The sequence below is a fragment of the Dermacentor albipictus genome, chromosome 7 (assembly GCF_038994185.2).
Source record: "Dermacentor albipictus isolate Rhodes 1998 colony chromosome 7, USDA_Dalb.pri_finalv2, whole genome shotgun sequence".
In the NCBI taxonomy this organism is placed as follows: Eukaryota; Metazoa; Arthropoda; class Arachnida; order Ixodida; family Ixodidae; genus Dermacentor; species Dermacentor albipictus.
In genome coordinates, this window is record NC_091827.1 from 85,196,733 (window position 1) to 85,215,111 (window position 18,379).

The 18,379-nt window shown below is 46.7% G+C and overlaps 1 protein-coding gene across 1 annotated transcript in view; it reads left to right on the plus strand.

The window, feature by feature from the left end:
- The window catches only part of LOC139047860 (uncharacterized), a 54,381-nt gene extending 38,006 nt beyond the window's left edge, over positions 1 to 16,375 (plus strand). Inside the window, exon 9 of the mRNA XM_070522006.1 lies at positions 16,237 to 16,375. Coding sequence (XP_070378107.1) covers positions 16,237 to 16,375 — 139 coding nt within the window. The remainder of the gene's footprint in view (positions 1 to 16,236) is intronic.
- Positions 16,376 to 18,379: the final 2,004 nt, after the last annotated feature.

Genomic DNA, 18,379 nt, shown 5'->3' on the forward strand with positions numbered 1-18,379 from the left:
AACTGTTCAACGAGACGACCTCGCGCATCGATGCGAGAGTCTCCCCACAAGGTGCTATGCGCATTGAAATCGCCAAGAACAACATAAGGTTCTGGCAATTGATCTACATAAGATTGAAATTCGTGTTTCGTTAATTGGTAATGTGGGGGTATGTAAAGAGAGCTAATGGTGATGAGTTTGTTTAGAAGAACAGCTCGGACCGCCACTGCTTCGAGAGGCGTTTTTAGCTGTAAAAGTTGACACGCAATGTTCTTATGGATAACAATGGCGACACCACCCGATGATGCGACAGCATCATCGCGATCTTTGCGATAAGTTATGTACTGTCGGAGAAAATTTGTGTGTTTGGATTTTAGGTGTGTTTCCTGTAAACACAGCACTTTTGGATTGTGTTTTTGGATGAGTTCCTGCACATCATCTAGGTTTCTAAGAAGACCTCGGACATTCCACTGAATTATTTGTGTATCCATTTTTAAAGTAAGTTGGTGCTGTGTGTACGGAAACTGAAAGATGTCTTAGATTACAGAGCCCTTTCGAGGCCCTGTAATCGGGGTTTTGCCCTTTCTGGAGCGTTCGAGTGAGCCTCGCCGCTCCTTAGGCGCTTGGCGCGCCGTGAGGACATGTGTAGTGTCCATTGCCTCTTGGGAGGCGCTGGACACATGCTCTTGCGAGCGAGTTTTCTGTGAGGGTCCTGCCTCGGAAGGCAAGATCCCTGCGCCCACCAGCCCGGAGGTCGGTGGGGCTCCCTGAGGGATCTGGCTGCGCCGGTTGTTGCCAGCGCTGGACGGGGCCGGGGAGGTTGGGGTAGCCTCGGCTGCGCCCACCTTCGTGGTCGTTGGCCCCGCCTGCTGTGGTGGCGTAGCAGCGTTAGCTGCAGTCGCCGAGGGGGCGGATGGCGTCACTGCCGCCTCACTGGGTGTGGGACGGACAGCCGCCGGAGGCCGTTGTAGCGCTGCCCCCTGACGCGCCACTTCGGCAAAGGTGTGCTTTGGCAGGAAAGATACCCGCCTGCGTGCTTCTTTGAAACTTATGTTTTCTTTAACTTTAATCGTAACTATTTCCTTTTCTTTCTTCCAAGACGGGCACGACCGCGAGTATGCAGCGTGCTCGCCTTCACAGTTTACGCAGTGGAGAGAGTTTTCACACGATTCAGAAGTGTGCTCATTAGCACTGCATTTAGCGCAGGTTTGGCGGCCTCGGCAGCTCTGCGAGCTGTGACCGAAACGCTGGCATTTGAAGCAACGCAGGGGATTAGGGATGTATGGACGAACACGGAGCTTGATATACCCGGCCTCGATGGACTCGGGCAGGACACTTGAGTTAAAGGTGAGTATTAGGTGTTTGGTCGCAAGTTCCTTACCATCTCGCCTCATCTTGATTCTTTTGACATTTATAACATTTTGTTCACTGAAGCCCTCCAAGAGTTCAGCCTCAAAGAGCTGCAGCAAATCATCGTCTGAGACAACGCCGCGGGAGGTATTCATCGTGCGGTGCGGGGTTACTACTATTTGGGTCTCCCCAAATGATACAAGTTTAGGCAGTTTCTCAAATTGTTTGTGATCGCGGAGCTCCAGGAGGAGGTCACCGCTAGCCATCCTCGACGCCTTATATCCTGGACCAAAAACTTCGGTAAGGGACTTCGATACAAGAAATGGAGAAATTGTTCGCACTGGTTTAGCTGGTGTTTCAGAATGGATAACGTGGAAACGAGGGAAAGATTCTTTTTGCCGACCAAAAAATTTGAATACTTCATCGGTGCGCCCTCTTTTCTGAGGGCGATCAGGGAGTGTAGGGAAGGAGGTAGCCATAAACATATGTGAGATTTCGGCAGTAACGCCAGCCACCCACCGTGGAGTCCTACAAGGGGACGCTGCAGGACCTGTGAAACACGGCCTGCAAACGCCAGCTGTACATTACTACTATAACCAAATATGAAATAACCAAGGTTGGCTATCCACACAGGGTTAACCCTTGCCGCCAGGAAAAAAAAGAAGTAAAAAGAAGAGAGCAGGAGACAGGAAAGGTGGAAACTAAGAGAAAGACGAAGGTAATAGGGAGAGAGAGACAGGAAAAGGCAACTACCGATTTCCCCCGGGTGGGTCAGTCCGGGGGTGCCGTCTATGTGAAGCAGAGGCCAAAGAGGTGTGTTGCCTCCGCCGGGGGGCCTTAAAGGTCCAAGCACCCAGCATCGGCTCAACCCCCAGGATCCCCCTTTCCCCAGACACGGCTAAGCCGCGCACGGCTACACGCGGGAGGGTCCAACCCTCGTGTGCTCGGGTACGTGGTGGCGCAACACACCAAACGCCTGCTTACGCAAACGCCCCTGCGGGGAGTTGTCGTGTTACTTGTACGGAGCGAAGTTCATCTTCAAGACCGACCACTGTCCTCTGACGTGGCTCAATCAAATGTCACACAAAAATGGCCGCTTGCTCCGATGGAGCCTCACTCTCCAAGAGTACAACTTCTCCGTTAGATATAAGAAGGGAAAGTTGCATAGCAATGCGGATGGTTTGAGCAGGCTAATTTGAATTCTGCGTTTGAGGGTCCCGCCTAAATTTTAGGGTTACTAGTGTTAACTTTTATTAGGCGAAGAAAATCCCCTCTCATTTAGCAGAATTCCCTCCAATAATTGCTGAATTTGTCAGCAGGAATTTGCTTCAGAAATTGGCATAGTGAAATGTAGCATTTTTTTTGTTTCTGCACTTATGTTGCTGTTTTTTTGAAGCCTAGCGAGTCTAAAGTGAGAGCCAATGCACGTCATCTCGGCGCAGAGCCGTGTTGTGGGGTTCATTTTGCAGTTGCCTGTCCTTGTTGGATGTTTTGGGGCGGTGACATCAATGCACAAGTGGTCGCTGCGAGCCAAGACATCAGTCCCCCCCTGACCAGCAGCCGTTCTCTTCCTTCCTAGCGGTTGTCAGCGCTAGACAGTCGAGATTTTTCGGGCCATGGAGGCGCTGTTAAGAATGGCGAGCTGCTAAGCAAGATTGCCACCCGATTACGACAAGGGGGGCAAGACGCGCATTCCGCACCCTCTCCGTCACTGCAGCTAGGAGGCGTTCGAAGAAGCGGCCTTTGTGCTGAAAACCGCTTCCTTCCTCCAGCCCCATCGACATTGTGACGGGACGAGTTCGGTGTGTGAACAATGGTTTCGGAGTTCCCCAACGTGGACCTGATTTGACACGCATGGACAAGCTGCCGCGGGAACGACGTATTTTGGTGCTTCTCACGCTTCGGCGTGACGCAAAACAACGAGCGACCCTCGATCGGCACCGATACTTCCCGGAACGGCACCCCTTCAACGCCGTCGTTTGGGCATCGGAATGTGTGTGCCTTTGTGTCTGTAAACTGATCTGCAGAGCAGCGGCGAGTTGGTGATGAGTAAACGAACAGTCGCCGCCTCGTATGGCCGGCGGATCGAGTGTATAAAAACTGTGGTTGTGCGAATGCTGAACACACTTCTCTTGAGCAGTCATGTTAGACTGATTCACTTCTCTCATGCAGTCATGTTGGACTGATACTCTTTTTCTCAAGCAGTCATGTTAGACTGATTTAATTTCTGTAAATAAAGCCTTTCCCTCGTTCTCGATGAGAAACAGTTCTTCACTTCATCAACGATCTCAGCGTAAATAAGTTGGACGACGGCATGGGCCAGCTACCTTCGAATTCATGCCGTACTCCAATCTTGGCAAAGGACCACGGACGATGGGATTGAGCCCCCAATCCTGACAGCGTCCTCTGGCATCATAGCGACGGCTTCCCCAGAGGGTGTTGTGTGCATTAAAATCTCCAACGACAATGTATGGTTCGGGCAGTTCATAAATAAAGGTGTGAAATTCTGTTTTTGAAAGTTGGTAGTTCGGGGGGATGTATACAGAGGTAATTGTGATCAGTTTATTAAACAGTACCGCACGGACTGCAACTGCCTCTAGAGTTGTTTTAAGCTGTAGTTGCCGGCCAGCGACACCCTTTTCTACTATTATTGCCACGCCGCCAGACGAGGTGAGGGAGTCGTTGCGGTCTTTTCGATAAACGGTATACTGCCGGAGAAAGTTCGTGCGTGAAGGATTAAGATGTGTTTCTTGAACACACAGCACCTTTGGACTGTACTTATGTAAAAGTTCCTTAATGTCGTCTAGGTTGTGGAGTAAACCCCTGACGTTCCATTGTATTATTTGTGTATCCATAATGTATGTGTTTTGTGCTGTGTGTCTAAGAAATATGGATTAGCTTATCTCACGAAACCTTTCCAGGCCCCGTGAAACGAGATCTCTCTATCTTCCGGGCGCGCTCAAGGGAGCTGCGCCGTTCCTTCGGCGTCTGAGACGCCGGATTGGTATCCATCTCCTCGTCTGAGGCGGTGGATAGTGCCTGCGCAGCGCGCACGTTCGCGGGGGTGGTGGGCCTATCTGCACCTGCAGTGGCCTTGGGTCCAACAGGCCCGAGGGTCTGCTGGTCCTCCTTTGTGGGGGCCGGTACAGCGCTGGCTGTTCCAGCCTAGGGGGCTGTTGGCGTGACCGCCGTCACACTCCGTGTGACTTGGGCGGCCGCCGAAGGATGTAGCGCTGCCCCCCGGCGCGCCACATCGGTGTAGGATGGACTAGAGTGATTGATGGAGAAGCGTTTGAGCGCCTCTTGGAAGGAAAGGTTCATTTTTACTTTGATTTCGATGATTTGTTTTTCTTTTTTCCATGATGGACAAGAACGAGAGTATGCGGGGTGATCCCCTTCACAGTTAGCGCAACGTGCGGCGGAAGTGCAAGTTTCAGACGAGTGCTCCTTTGATGCACATTTTGCACAAGTAGTGCGCCCTCGGCAACTTTGCGAACCGTGCCCGAACCGCTGACACTTAAAGCATCGGCGTGGGTTAGGAATGTACGGTCTTACCCGCAGTTTGCAGTATCCTGTTTCAATTGCATCTGGTAAGTTGCTAGTTCCAAAAGTGATGATTATATGCCTGGTTGGTATTTCTTTGTCATCTCGCCGTATTTTTATCCTTTGTACCTTGACGACGTTCTGCTCTTGCCATCCTTCTAATAATTCGCTTTCGGTGAGTTCGAGAAGGTCATCTTCTGAGATGACACCGCGCACTGTGTTCATCGACCTATGTGGGCCTACAGAAACGGGAATGTCCCCAAATGCTACAAGTTTTGAAAGTTTGTCGTACTGTGGCTTGTCGCGAACTTCGAGTAGAAGATCGCCACTTCCCATCTTCGTTACTTTATAACCTGGGCCTATTGCTTCAGTGATGGATTTTGCTACAAGAAATGGTGATATCATTCGGACTGTCTTCTTTTCGTGCTGACTGTGGACAACGTGGTATTTAGGGAAGGACACTTTCGGTTGCATAAAGAAGTTGAATTGTTCATCGGTGCGCCCCCTCTTCAGGGAGCGATCAGGTAATGGGGGAAAAGCTTCTGCCATAAAAAATGGGAAAATTCGGCGGCGATGGTGGCCACCCACCACCGAGCCCAACAAGGGGACGCTACAGGATTGGAAGCCTGAAGACGCCAGCCATGCATCGCCACTATAACCTACTATAAGATACCCAAGTTTGGATAGTTACACCAGGTTAACCCTTGCCGCCAGGAAATACGGAAGTAAAAGAAGTGAAGAGAAGACAGGAAAGATGCAAAAGTGGGAGAGAAAGACGAAGATTGGAGAGGAGGACAGGAAAAGGCGACTGCCGATTTCCTCCAGGTGGGTCAGTCTGGAGGTGCCGTCTATGCGAAGCAGAGGCCAAAGAGGTGTGTTGCCTCAGCCGGGGGGCCTTAAAGGTCCAAACACAAAGCTTCAGCTCAACCCCCAGGATCCCTTTTTCCCCAGACACGGCTAAGCCGCGCACGGCTACACGCGGGAGGGTCCAACCCTCGTGTGCTCGGGTACGTGGTGTCGCAACACACCAAACGCCTGCTCACGCAGACGCCCCTGCGGGGTACTTTCATTGTTTAGCCAATAAGAATAAGGCCATAAAGAAAATTCACATGGTCTCTTATGTTATCCCTAAGACTTAAAGGCAAAGACCCAAGTGCTGATGCGTTAACGATGGAGACATGATGTACACATCCCCCTTAATTTGCTTAGTCATCACTCTTGGTTGTCCTCCTCTTAATTTACTTGCTCATTCCCCTTAATTTGCTTAGTCATCCCTGTTAATTCCAACAAGGTCGATGGTTTGACTCCCACCCGAGCACTTCCTTTCGGACACAAAAGATTTACTTAAATGAAATAACTTGCACGAGCTTTATAGTATCCAAAGGAAGTGCTCACAATTGATGTGACAAACTTGTGTTTACAAATACATGTTGGCATGCATTATTTATATCGCGTAATAAGTAATCGCAGACAAGTGCTGGGCAATTGCTTGCATATATTGTTTTCTGGCTTTCTCTAAAAGGAAAAAAACAAACAAATAGGGCACATGGGCATGCTCTGCATATCTGTTATGCCTCTCCTTACAAACACTTGTTGACGTATGGTATTTGCATGAATATAATGCAACCTTTACTTTTATTGCAATATTTCCACTTCTGAGCATGCCCTACATTTGGATCCCTGATACAGATATAAAGATTTCTTTTGTTAAACGTGACCTAGTGCAGTTGGCACTTATGCAGGTGTGTCATAGAAGCAGTGTTCGAAGTTGTGCGGCAGCTCACTGTGTAATCAAATTTGCCATGCTCTATTGTGTCATGGGCATCTCTGAAGACCTTGGTGGATTTCATGGAAGATGACCTGTTCTTGCTGACAGGGACAGGCATACAGCACTCATCCTTCCTTTCGTTTTTGAGACTGCAGTTGACAGTAACAATGAATGATGCCCTGTGGGCATGTACTTTTGTGTGTCCTTTCCCATTTCTTTGTAGCATCGTTTTGCATTTTAATTGTAATATTTTTTCTATTTCCGAGACAAAGTACACCCTTGCCGTATGTTCGTGGTTTCATTATGTGCAATTGTGGTGCATTTGCTTGCATTTTCAGCATATCAGTGTTTACCGTAAACATGCCAGGCTTTAGTTATGGAAGCCTCTCACTGTCACAGCTGCCATTGCATTATTTTCGGGCAGTTAAATTGTTCTCTCAGTGACTTTATCAAAGGCACTCCCTTTGTATTTTTGGTGGCAAGTGCAGTTTTGCTTTCCGCAGTTTACAACTAGATTACTTAAAACATGGCACTGCTGCTACCATATTAACAGTAACTGAAGCCATCAGCCTCACAATAAGGTGGGAGATTACTTCTAAGCCAAGTAAATTGAGAATCACCTTACATTTGAATAAATATGGTGTCTGTTTCTGTAAAGTATGTTGAAAAAATACAGTTAGTATACTTGTGGCTCAATCTAAGACATCTTTTTTCAGAGGCAGGCTTGGCGAGGTGGCACTCCTGCTATGACCGATCCTTGTTCGAGCGAACTGCATGGGAGCTTTGACTGCTTGGACCCAGAGGAGCAACTCTGGACTGTCCGAAGACGCCGGCAGCAATCATTGAATGGCCGCCGTCTAAGGAAGGGGGGACTGGGGGTTAGTCACCCGACCACCGCCACCCCTGGACCCAATCAGATATAATAAAGTTATATCTCTTTGGACACTTCTGAGCCTTTGACATGGATGCCACCACTGGCTAAAGCTATTCCTGTCCCAGGCATAAGCACAACTTGCTGTGTTGCATGGTTGATCTGGTGGAGCTCAATGGACACCGAGTGGCATCGTCTTTGTGTGTGTGTGTGTGTGTGTGTGTGTGTGTGTGTGTGTGAAAAAGCATATTGTGTGTGCCATGATAGCTTATGTGGTGGTGTGACTTCTCATGTGAACTTCAGTGTTGTGTGTGTTGGGTGCAGTAAAAGTGTGGGCACGGCGCTGAGCTATGTGAGTAGTCATCAAGGAGTGAAAACGCTTGTGTGGAGTTGCGGGGGTGTTGTGTCACATGTGACAAGTGACACCCGGAGTAAAAGTCAATTCCAAGCCTCATCAATCAAAAGCTGTGTACGTGCCAATGCTTGCAACGCTGGGCATGGACGCACCACTACAAGCTAAAGCTCTTCCTGTCAACGGTGTGAGCACAAGCTGACACGGTTGGTCTGCCAGAGCTCGACACCCAATGATGCTGTCTTGACTTTGCAGTATACATGTGACGTGTGATGCCAGTCATGGACATACTGCTGTTAGACAAGGAAAACTACCAGCAGCCTCAACGATGCTCCCAACTGGTTCGTTAGAACTGCAACTACTGTTAGCTCTTCTACCGCGCCATTAGGCGTTGTTATAGCCCACGTTAATGAATTGAAACCCCGCTTTTGAGACCTGCACTGCTCACAGACACACTGCCATTGGACATGGAGGAGTTAGTTAATTTGGGTTTAATGGCGCAAAAGCGACTAAGGCCATGCTGCGCCAGCCACAAGATATTAGGAATTCAAGTCTTAAAGCAGCACAAGCTGCGATACTTTAGAGTTTGTGTAAAAAATCAGTTTCTTCTAAAAAGCTGAACAAGTCAGTGAAGGGCACTAGCGGTTCATCTCCGAGTATTGATGCGGGTTGCAAAGGTATGTGTAATACCTGTGTCACACGGGCACATTTGGAAGGCCTTCCAGTCGACGGCCTTCGAAACGCCACAACTCTATCGACTCAAAGGAGTTGTCGCGCTGCTACACGGCACTTTTGAAAGGCCGTTGAGTGGTTCAGGCGTTTCTCACAAAATTGTGTGGCGCTGAGGATCTTTATTTTCGTTTTCAAGACACGAAAAGTTAAACAACATTAAAACCTCTTAATAGCCCTATAATTTCTTTTGTTTGTTTCTACACAAACATTTGTTTATACATCGCCATACATATATGTTTAGTTTTCAAGTTGTTGAGTAGCGAAACTGCGGCAACGCTTTCGCCGCTCGATGCGGCCGCCGTTTTGGTGTGTGTTCGCACATGTCAAGTGGCAAAAATACTTTATCGAATAATTAATAACACTCATATATAGTATTTTTAGAGCATTTTGGTTTGATGTTTTTTTCTAACCGTGAGTACGAGCACACTGTGAACGAGAGGGCATGTACGCGCTGTTTCCGCTTCCGTTGCTCAAAGGCCGTCGAGATTTCGATAGAGTTGTAACGTGCTCCGTTGACTCGATAGACTATTGACTCGACGGCCTTCGAAACGGCCCGTGTGGCAGCTCGAATTTGACCTTTGAGTCAACTGACTATCGGTTGGAAGGCCTTCCAAACGCCCGTGTGACACGGGTATAAGTTGTAGAGATTTTGTAAAAGCCTTTGTCTCTGTGTTTCAATGTTTCTACATGTCATAATAATGTGCATTATGGTGAGAGGTTCATGACACTTCTCGCAAGTTGGCGGGTTCTCGTTTTGAAGTAGAAAATTGTGTGTCAGGTGTGTATGCCCGATTCGAAGTCTACATAGTATCACCTCATAGAAGCGTCGCTGGTGACTGCACAACTTCCATTCTCCAAGCAGGGGTTTTATTGTGTGTAACTTGTTATTTGTGCATGAGTCCCATTCTAGTTGCCACTTTGATGTCAGGGCCTTATGAATCGCTCGGATACTGTCTTTGTATGGAAGTGTTGTTTGTGTTATACCTTTGTGCGCAGCTATGAACGCGCATCTATCTGCTGCTTCATTCCCTGGTATCCCGACATGACTTGGGACCCAGCAGAATCGTATGGTTCTTCCATATTCATTATAGGCCAACATGTTTAGGATATTACCAATTAGGGGTTCAGACGCGGAGTTAAGGTTTAGAGATCTGAGTGCGCTTAACGAATCGGTATATATGATAGCATTCATCTGCTTGTCGCTAGTTATTTTTTCTACTGCCGTCCATATTGCAAGAACTTCGGCGGTAAACACTGAAGAAAAATTATTTATTCGAGTGATATTTTGCCAATTTTTGTTACGATCCCAACACCTACGTATTCTTGTGTTTTGGAGCCGTCAGTGTAAAACTCCGTGTAATTTTTATATTTTTCTTGAATGGCTCGGAACTCTTGTATTATGTGTTCTTGTGGAATGTCTTTTTTCTTTAGATGTGTTAGTGTCCAGTCACATAGCTGTGAAAAGTTGTACCATGGTGGCAACCTTGGTGGCCTTTCAGCAACCTGCAGGGCCTCATGAGGAACGTCGTAATCTTGACAGTATTCTTCGTGTCGTAAGATTAGTGGCCGAATTATGTTTGGTTTGTTTGTGTAGTGTATCCGTGATTTGCATTGTGTTACGATGCTGTAGCATATATGTTGTGGTGATGATCGAATTCGTAATACATAGTAAAGTGTAAGTAGTGCTCTGCGTTGCTGTAAGGACGGCTCATTGCAGTCCACATATAAACTTTGGACAGGCGATGTTCTGTACGCACCGCTCGCCAGTCGTAGGCCAAGATTGTGAACTGGATCAAGTCGCTTAATGTAGGACTGCCTAGCTGCACCATAAACTACACTACCGTAGTCGAGAATGCTACGTACAAGAGACCGGTATATACGTAATAGACATGTTCGGTCAGATCCCCAGTGCTTGTGCGATAAAACCTTAATGATATTTAGTGCTTTATTTGCTTTTACCTTAGTTGAGTTAATGTGGGCAAGGAAATTAAGTTTTGTGTCAAAAGTTACACCTAAAAATTTGTAGTCTTCTTTGACCGGCAGCGTTGTACCATACAATGTGAGAACAGGAGTGCAGTGTAGACCTCGCTTCTGGGAAAAGAGAACTGTAACAGTTTTGTGTGTTGAAAACCGGAAACCATTTTTGTCGGCCCATTGTGTCAGATTATTTATCGTTATTTGTAGTTGCCTTTCGCAGGCGGGTAGATTTGAAGCGCGGCAAGAAACTTGCAAATCGTCGACATATAATGAGTGCATAACAGATGATGGGATAATTTTATAATAGAGTTCATAGAGTTAATAGAGTTCATTTTGACTATGAAAAGTGTCGTGCTCAGAATGCACCCTTGTGGCAGGCACGTACCCAGGGGGGGGCCCGGGGGGGCCCGGGCCCCCCCCCCCCGAAATCAAGTGGCATACCCCCCCCCCTCCCCACCTACGCCACCACTCCTCACACATTCCTAAAGCGCCGCCAGATTAATGTTGAGACTTGGCACCTGCTAATCGGTCAGCCTTATGCTGCCTTTTTCACTCCGTTTAGATGGCGGTAGTTATCGGCATTTCTTGTAATGTGAAGGACAGTTTTCTCACAGATTCCGCACTCGCGCGATTAACTCGAGATGCGCTCAGTTGTCACCATCTATTCAACCGTCATGCGCATAGCTGTTGCTTTTGTTAGTTCAACCTTTTTTGTTTAGGCGGATCCTGGGACCAGGAGAGAGATGCGGCTGTTACTCAGCTGGTCTGAACTCTCATGGAACGAGTTGCGGCGGGAGAAAACACCAATTGCGTTTAACTTTTCCCTTTGCTTCATTATTTCCTTGAGTTACGGCTCGCCGCGACGCTGGCAGATGCCCGGAACCATATACACGTGATATGGGTTAGATAAGGTGGGAACTAAAATGATTTGAAAGAGCGTCCATCATGACACCCTGCAATAACCCTTAAACCCATAAGCAAGATGACTGTCGCCAGTTACCTCGTCTGTTTTTCCTTAATTGTATAGCACTTTTCGTGCAAAATTGGAAACCGGAAACAAAAATCGCAAGGAGTTGAGAAATTAAGCGATATACTAAGGGAGTGAGCCAACGCAACAACCAAACTGCAAGCAAAAGCGAATAATAAACATGTTAACCGTTGTTTATGAGAATATTTATGGATCAACATCTTTTTATTTAAAAAGGAAGTAGAGACAACGCCGCCGGAAGTGGAGAATACTTACCTGCTTTGAATGACGCTTCTACAGTTATCGGTCGAACCGTCTCACGTAGCCACTTCTCTGCTGTGCTTATGTGGGTGTTTTTCTAACCTTTCTCGGTGAGCGCAGTACGTCTAGAATCGCAGAGTCCTGCGCTCTATGTGGTTGTATGGGACTGGCGGCCGCACAGCGTTACGCAATTCGCGGAACAGTCAAAACTGATCCACAAGGCGAAAATAACTGATATTCGAAACTATAACATGTGAAAGACTGAAGGAGCCATAAAAAAATGAACGCAGCCTGAAATCAGTAAAAAAAGAAACCTGGCATAGGACAAACCATGATGTATGCACAAAAAGATAAGAAGGATAATATCATAAGCAATCTCGAAGATACAGTAAAAGCAGCGGAAAAATTCTAAGCTGACCTGTATACAGTACCCAGAGGAGTCACGATACCTCACTTAGACACAGTAGTGAACAGGATACAGAAACTCTCGTATAACTAGCGATGAGGTCAGAAGGGCCCAGCAAGACATGAAACGATGAAGAGCGCGAGGATAAGGTGGAATAACAGTCAATTTAATCAAAGATGGAGGAGACATAATGCTTGGAAAACTGGCGGCTATTTATACGAAGTGTCTATCGACTGCAAGGGTCCCAGAAAACTGGAAGAATGCAGACATTATACTAATCCACAAAAAAAGAGACGTTAAATAATTGAAAAATTATAGCACCATTAGCTTGCTCCCAGTATTATATAAGATATTTGCCAAAATAATCTCCAATAGAATAAGGGCAACACTGGATTTTGTCAACCAAGGGAACAGGCTGGCTTCAGGAAGAGATACCTTACAATGGATCACATCCATGTCATCAATCAGGTTATCGCGAAATATGCAGAGTACAATAAGCCTCTCTATGTGGCTTATATAGATTACGAAAATGCACTTGATTCAGTAGAGATACCAGCAGTCTAGAGGCACTACGTAATCAAGGACTACAGAACGCTTACGTAAAAAGCTTGAAAAATATTGCTACATGCGTGTGGTATTTGTTTGTTTGAACGAGGTGCGTGGGCGCCATCACTCCAGAAAAGAGGAGGAAGAACGAACTGGGCTCGCGCTGTGAATCTAACCGGTCAGCGCTGCAACCGTTGTTGTAAATATAATCTGTAAACAGTTTCTCATCTTACTGGCTCGTCGTTCGCGTAAGAATATATACAGAGGTTCTACAGCAACCATAATTCTACACAAGAAAAGCAGGGAGATACCTATAGGGAAATGGGTCCGACAGGGAGACACAATTTCTCCAAAGCTATTCACTGCGTGCTTAGAAGAAGTCAAGCTATTAAACTGGGAAGAGTAAAGATCGACGGCAAATATCTCAGCAACCTTCGGTTTGCCGATGACATTGTTCTATTCAACAACAATGCAGACGAGTTACAACAAATGATTGGAGACCCTAACAGAGAGAGTGTAAGAGTGGGGTTGAATAATAATATGCAGAAGATGACGATAATGATAAATAGCTGGTCAAAGGAACAAGAGATCAGGATCGCCAGTCGGCCACTAGAGACTGTGAAGGAGTACGTTTACCTAGGTCAATTAATCACAGGGAACTCTGATCATGAGAAGCAAATTCACAGAAGAATAAAAATAGGTTGAATCGCATACGGCAGACGCTGCCAGCTCATGACTGGAAGCTTACCATTATTATTGAAAAGTAAGGTGTGCAATCAGTGCATTTTGCCAGTGCTGAGATATGGGGCAGAGACTTGAGAATGAGTTAAGGACCGCGCAAAGAGCGATCGAACGAAGACTGCTAGGCATAACGTTAAGAGAGAGAAAGAGGGCGGTTTGGATCAGAGAGCGAACGGGTATAGACGATATTCTAATTGACATCAAGAGGACAAAATGTAGCTGGGCAGGTCATGTAATGCGCCGGTTAGATAACCGTCGGACCATTAGGGTTACAGAATGGGTATCAAGAGAAGGAAAACGCAATCGAGGACGACAAAACACTAAGTGGAGCGATGAAATTAGGAAATTCGCGGGCGCTAGTTGGAATCGGTTGCCGCAGGACAGGGGTAAATGGAGATCGCAGGGAGAGGCCTTCGTCCTGCAGTGGACATAAAACATGATGATGATGATGATGATGATGATAGAGGTGGTGGGCCCCCCCCCCGAAAAAAAATCCTGGGTACGTGCCTGCCTTGTGGTACGCCATTTTCTTGTGTAAATATGCGTGAAAGTGTTGTGCCGAGACGCACTTGAAATGTTCTATTTGACATGAAATTACATAGACAATTTAGCATTCTGCCGCGAATTCCCAGGTCAGCCAGGTCTCTTAGGATTCCATATCGCCACGTCGTATCATAGGCCTTTTCTAAATCGAAGAAAACCGTCAGACAATATTGCTTGTGTAGGAAGGTGTCACGTATTTCCTGTTCTAGTCGTACGAGATGGTCAATGGTGGAGCAACCCTTTTTGTATCCGCACTGGTGCATATCTATTAGGCGTCTTGTTTCAAGAATAAATGTGAGTCTTGTGTTTATGATGCTCTCATAGGATTTAGCTAGACAGCTTGTTAACGCAATGGGTCTATAGCTACTAGGGGATGTTGCGGGTTTACCAGATTTTAGAAAGGGCACTACTATCGCATTTTTCCAATCTGTGGGCATTACCCCAGACTCCCATATCATATTGAAAAATTTAAGAAGTGTCCCTACCGATTTCTGAGGTAAGTGTGCCAGCATTGTGTAGTGGACACGGTCAGGACCTGTTGCCGTTTTTTTACCGGCAGAGAGAACTCTGTTCAATTCATGTATTGTGAGGGGGTTATTATACATTTCAGCTGAAGCCCCAGTGGTGGGCAGTCTCTGTTTCTCCGCCGACTCTTTATATTTTAAGAATGAATTTGAATAGTTTGCCGAGCTGGAAATGTTGTAAAAGTGTTCACCTAATGAGTTGGCTTGGTCCTGTAGTGTTGTATGTGTGCCTGGGCATGCAAGTAGTGGTATTGTGTAAGATGAGTACTCTAAATTTTCTCACCTGATCCCACATTCGTTTTGATGTTACCGAACTATTAATTGAAGAGATGTATTTTTGCCATGATGATTTTTCAGCATGTCTACGAATGAACCGGGCTTTGGCTTTCGCTTGTTTGAAGGTTAACAGGTTGCTATAGGTGGGGTACCTTCGTAGGATTCCCCAGGCCTTATTTTGTGCTTTTTTAGCGTCAGCACACTCCTTCGTCCACCAGGGGTTTAGCTTTTTGTGCACAATACCTGATGACTGGGGTATGGCCTTTTCTGCCGCACGGATTATAACCTCAGTGATTTTTTTATTAAGTTTGTCAATACTTAGCTTTGGCGAAAAGACATCTTCTAGTATCGCGTTCTCCATAAAGACCGGCCAGTCCGCGAGCTGTAATTTCCATCGACGTGGTCTAGTTACTAGGGTTTTTGGTGATGATAGGAGTTTGATGACTGCGGGTAAGTAGTCGCTGCCATATGACGTGTCGAGAGCTTCCCATTTAAGATCAGGAAAAAGTGAAGGTGAGCAAATAGCTAAGTCTAAACAACTAAAAGTGCGGGAAGTTGGTGAAAAGTAGGTCGGGGCGCCTGAATTTAAGAGACAGATGTCATTGGATAAAATAAAATCTTCAACCAACTGTCCTCTTTGGTCAGTTTTGACACTCCCCCATAGTGTACAATGAGCATTAAAATCCCCTACTAAAACAAATGGTTCTGGTAACTGATCTGTTAAATTTTCTAATTGTTTAGTAGTGAAGTGGGTGTGGGGTGGAATATACAGTGAGCAAATGGTGATGGTTTTGTAAGATAGAATGGTGACAGCTACGGCTTCTAAAGGTGTATTTAATTGGACGTTTCGGGTAGGAGTGCCGCCCTGCACGACTATAGCCACTCCGCCTGACAGACGGGTGGAACATTCGCGGTCCTTTCGGACGACAGTGAAACCTTTGAGAATTTTACTATTTTTTGGACCGAGATTTGTTTCCTGAAGACATACAGCAACTGGTGAAAAAATGTTGATGATATCTTTGATGTCACCTAGATTGTGCATGAGACCTCTACAATTGCAATGAATAATAAAAGCCATCTTAAAATGAAAAGGTAAGAATTGGCACTACGGAAAGGATAAGAGGTGAGATGTTAGGTGACATAGATTTAAAAAGGCTTATACAAATCAGCGATAACCTTCAGGTTATCGCCTTCTTAATTTGAGTGGTTATTGGGATCTTGTCCCTCTTACCGCGCTCAAGAGAGCGCTTGTCCTTCGGTGTCAATGACACCGGTGTTCTTGTGTCGATCTCCATCGCTCTTTCTGAAGCGCTGGAGGACCGAGAGTTGGGCGCCGAGACACGTGCCTCGGGCCTTGGGGTTCGTTTTATCTTAGGGCCCTGCGGGACTGGTGTTTGCAGGGCCTTGGAGGAGGATGGAGCAGCGTCGGCTGCTTCCATCACGGGGGCGGGAGGAGTCACTGCAGCACCACTGCGCGTGGGCTCGGAGGACTCCGGAGGCCTCTGTGACGCTGCCCCCGACTGCGTCACATCGGCGTAACTTCTACGCGGAAGGTATGACAGCCGCTTTCTGGCTTCAAAGAACGAAATTTTTTCTTTGACAGTTAGTGCAATCACTTCTTTTTCTTTTTTCCAGCAAGGGCAAGACCGCGAGTAAGCTGGATGATCTTCTTTACAATTAACACAATGTGGTGGAGAGGTGCAGTTATCTGATTGGTGATCATTGGAGCTGCATTTAGCACAGGTTGCTTGGCCTCGGCATGTATGTGAAGCATGTCCGAACCTTTGGCACTTAAAGCATCGTCTAGGGTTAGGGATATATGCTCTGACATTGACTTTAACATAACCTGCATCGAGCGAAGTAGGCATTTCGCTTGTTCCAAAGGTGAGTATGACATGTTTGGTGGGGATTTCTTGGTTGTTTCTGCGGATTACTATTCTTTGTACTTTTGTCACATTTTGTTCTTGGAAACCCTCAAGGAGTTCCTCATCGCTCAATCCAATAAAGTCTTCTTCAGAAATCACTCCCCGGCTTGTGTTCAGTGTTCTATGTGGTGAAATTGTCACTGTGGCGTCGCCAATACTGGTAAGGTCAGTGAGCTTCTCTGCTTGGTCTTTATCATTCAGTTCTAGGAGGAGGTCCCCGCTAGACATTTTGGAGGCTTTGTACGTCGGTCCGATTTTTTCTTTCAGGCATTTGGCTACAAGGAATGGTGAGAGTTTTCTTACTGGCATGCTGCTTTCGCTGTGTACTACATAGAACTTGGGGAAGGATGGTGCATTGTTCCGAAAGGAGAAATGAAATGGTACTTCGGTGCGGCATCTTTTCAGACGCCGATCATAGACGACAGAGGTTTGTGCTGCCATAGAAAATGAATATGTTCGGCAACAGCGCCGACCGCCCACCACGGAGCCCAACGAGGAGACGCGGCAGAGCTTGTGTACAAGCCTGCATGACGCCAGCCGTACGCCGTCGCTATAACCAAATATGGTGTACCCAAGGTAGGATATCCACACAAGGTTAACCCTTGCCGCCGTAGAGAACGGAAGTAAATGGAAAAGAGAAGAAGACAGGAAAGGTAAAAAAGTGAGAGATAAAGACGAAGGTTTGAGGAGAGAGAGATAGGAAGAGGCGACTACCGATTTCCCCCGGGTGGGTCAGTCCGGGGGTGCCGTCTACGTGAAGCAGAGGCCAAAGAGGTGTGTTGCCTCCGCCGGGGGGCCTTAAAGGTCCGATCACCCAGCATCGGCTCAACCTCCAGGATCCCCCTTTCCCCGGACACGGCTAAGCCGCGCACGGCTACACACGGGAGGGTCCAACCCTCGTGTGCTCGGGTCCGTGGTGTCGCAACACACCAAACGCCTGCTTGCGCAGACGCCCCTGCGGGGAGGACATGGAGGAGAACTTATATTGTTTCCTAAGCAGTTCACTTTTTTCCCACAAGGCGGTGATTTTTAAACGCACTCTGAAGTTTTGCGAACATCAAAGCAGAAGGCAAAAATGGCCACTTTCGGAAGCGGCATGCATGTGCTTCGAAAGATAGCAGAGCTCGCAATCTCAGTGTCTGCAACCGATTTTATTGATAGAGTGAGCAGCAGCGAATCAGAGGATGCTGCCATTTCATTGGACTTTGACTCCTAGAGCAACAACAGTGCAAACAGTCCCTGAATACTGGCAGCTGAAGCCCAGTTAGTTTCGTGTTTGCATTTTGCTTTGGCCCGTCTGTGGTTGTTTGAAGTGTTTGAGAGCCTGCCAAGATGGAGACTTATGGAAACTACAAGAAATGCTAAGCCGGCAAGAAAACGGAGTAGAAAACAAGAGTTTACTGCAAGATATGCAATGTTCTGTTATGTATTACATGGAGGAACTGCTTCGTCGTATGGCACGCCCAACTGTGGTGTCTGCAGTTAAATTATTGTAGTGGAAGACCTGTTTAATGAAAAATGTTTATTTTTTTGGAGATGGTGCCTATTTGGCGGCAATACATTTTGTATGTCTCATAATATTTGTTACGTTTCTTTCCTATAGCAAATACAAGTGCGT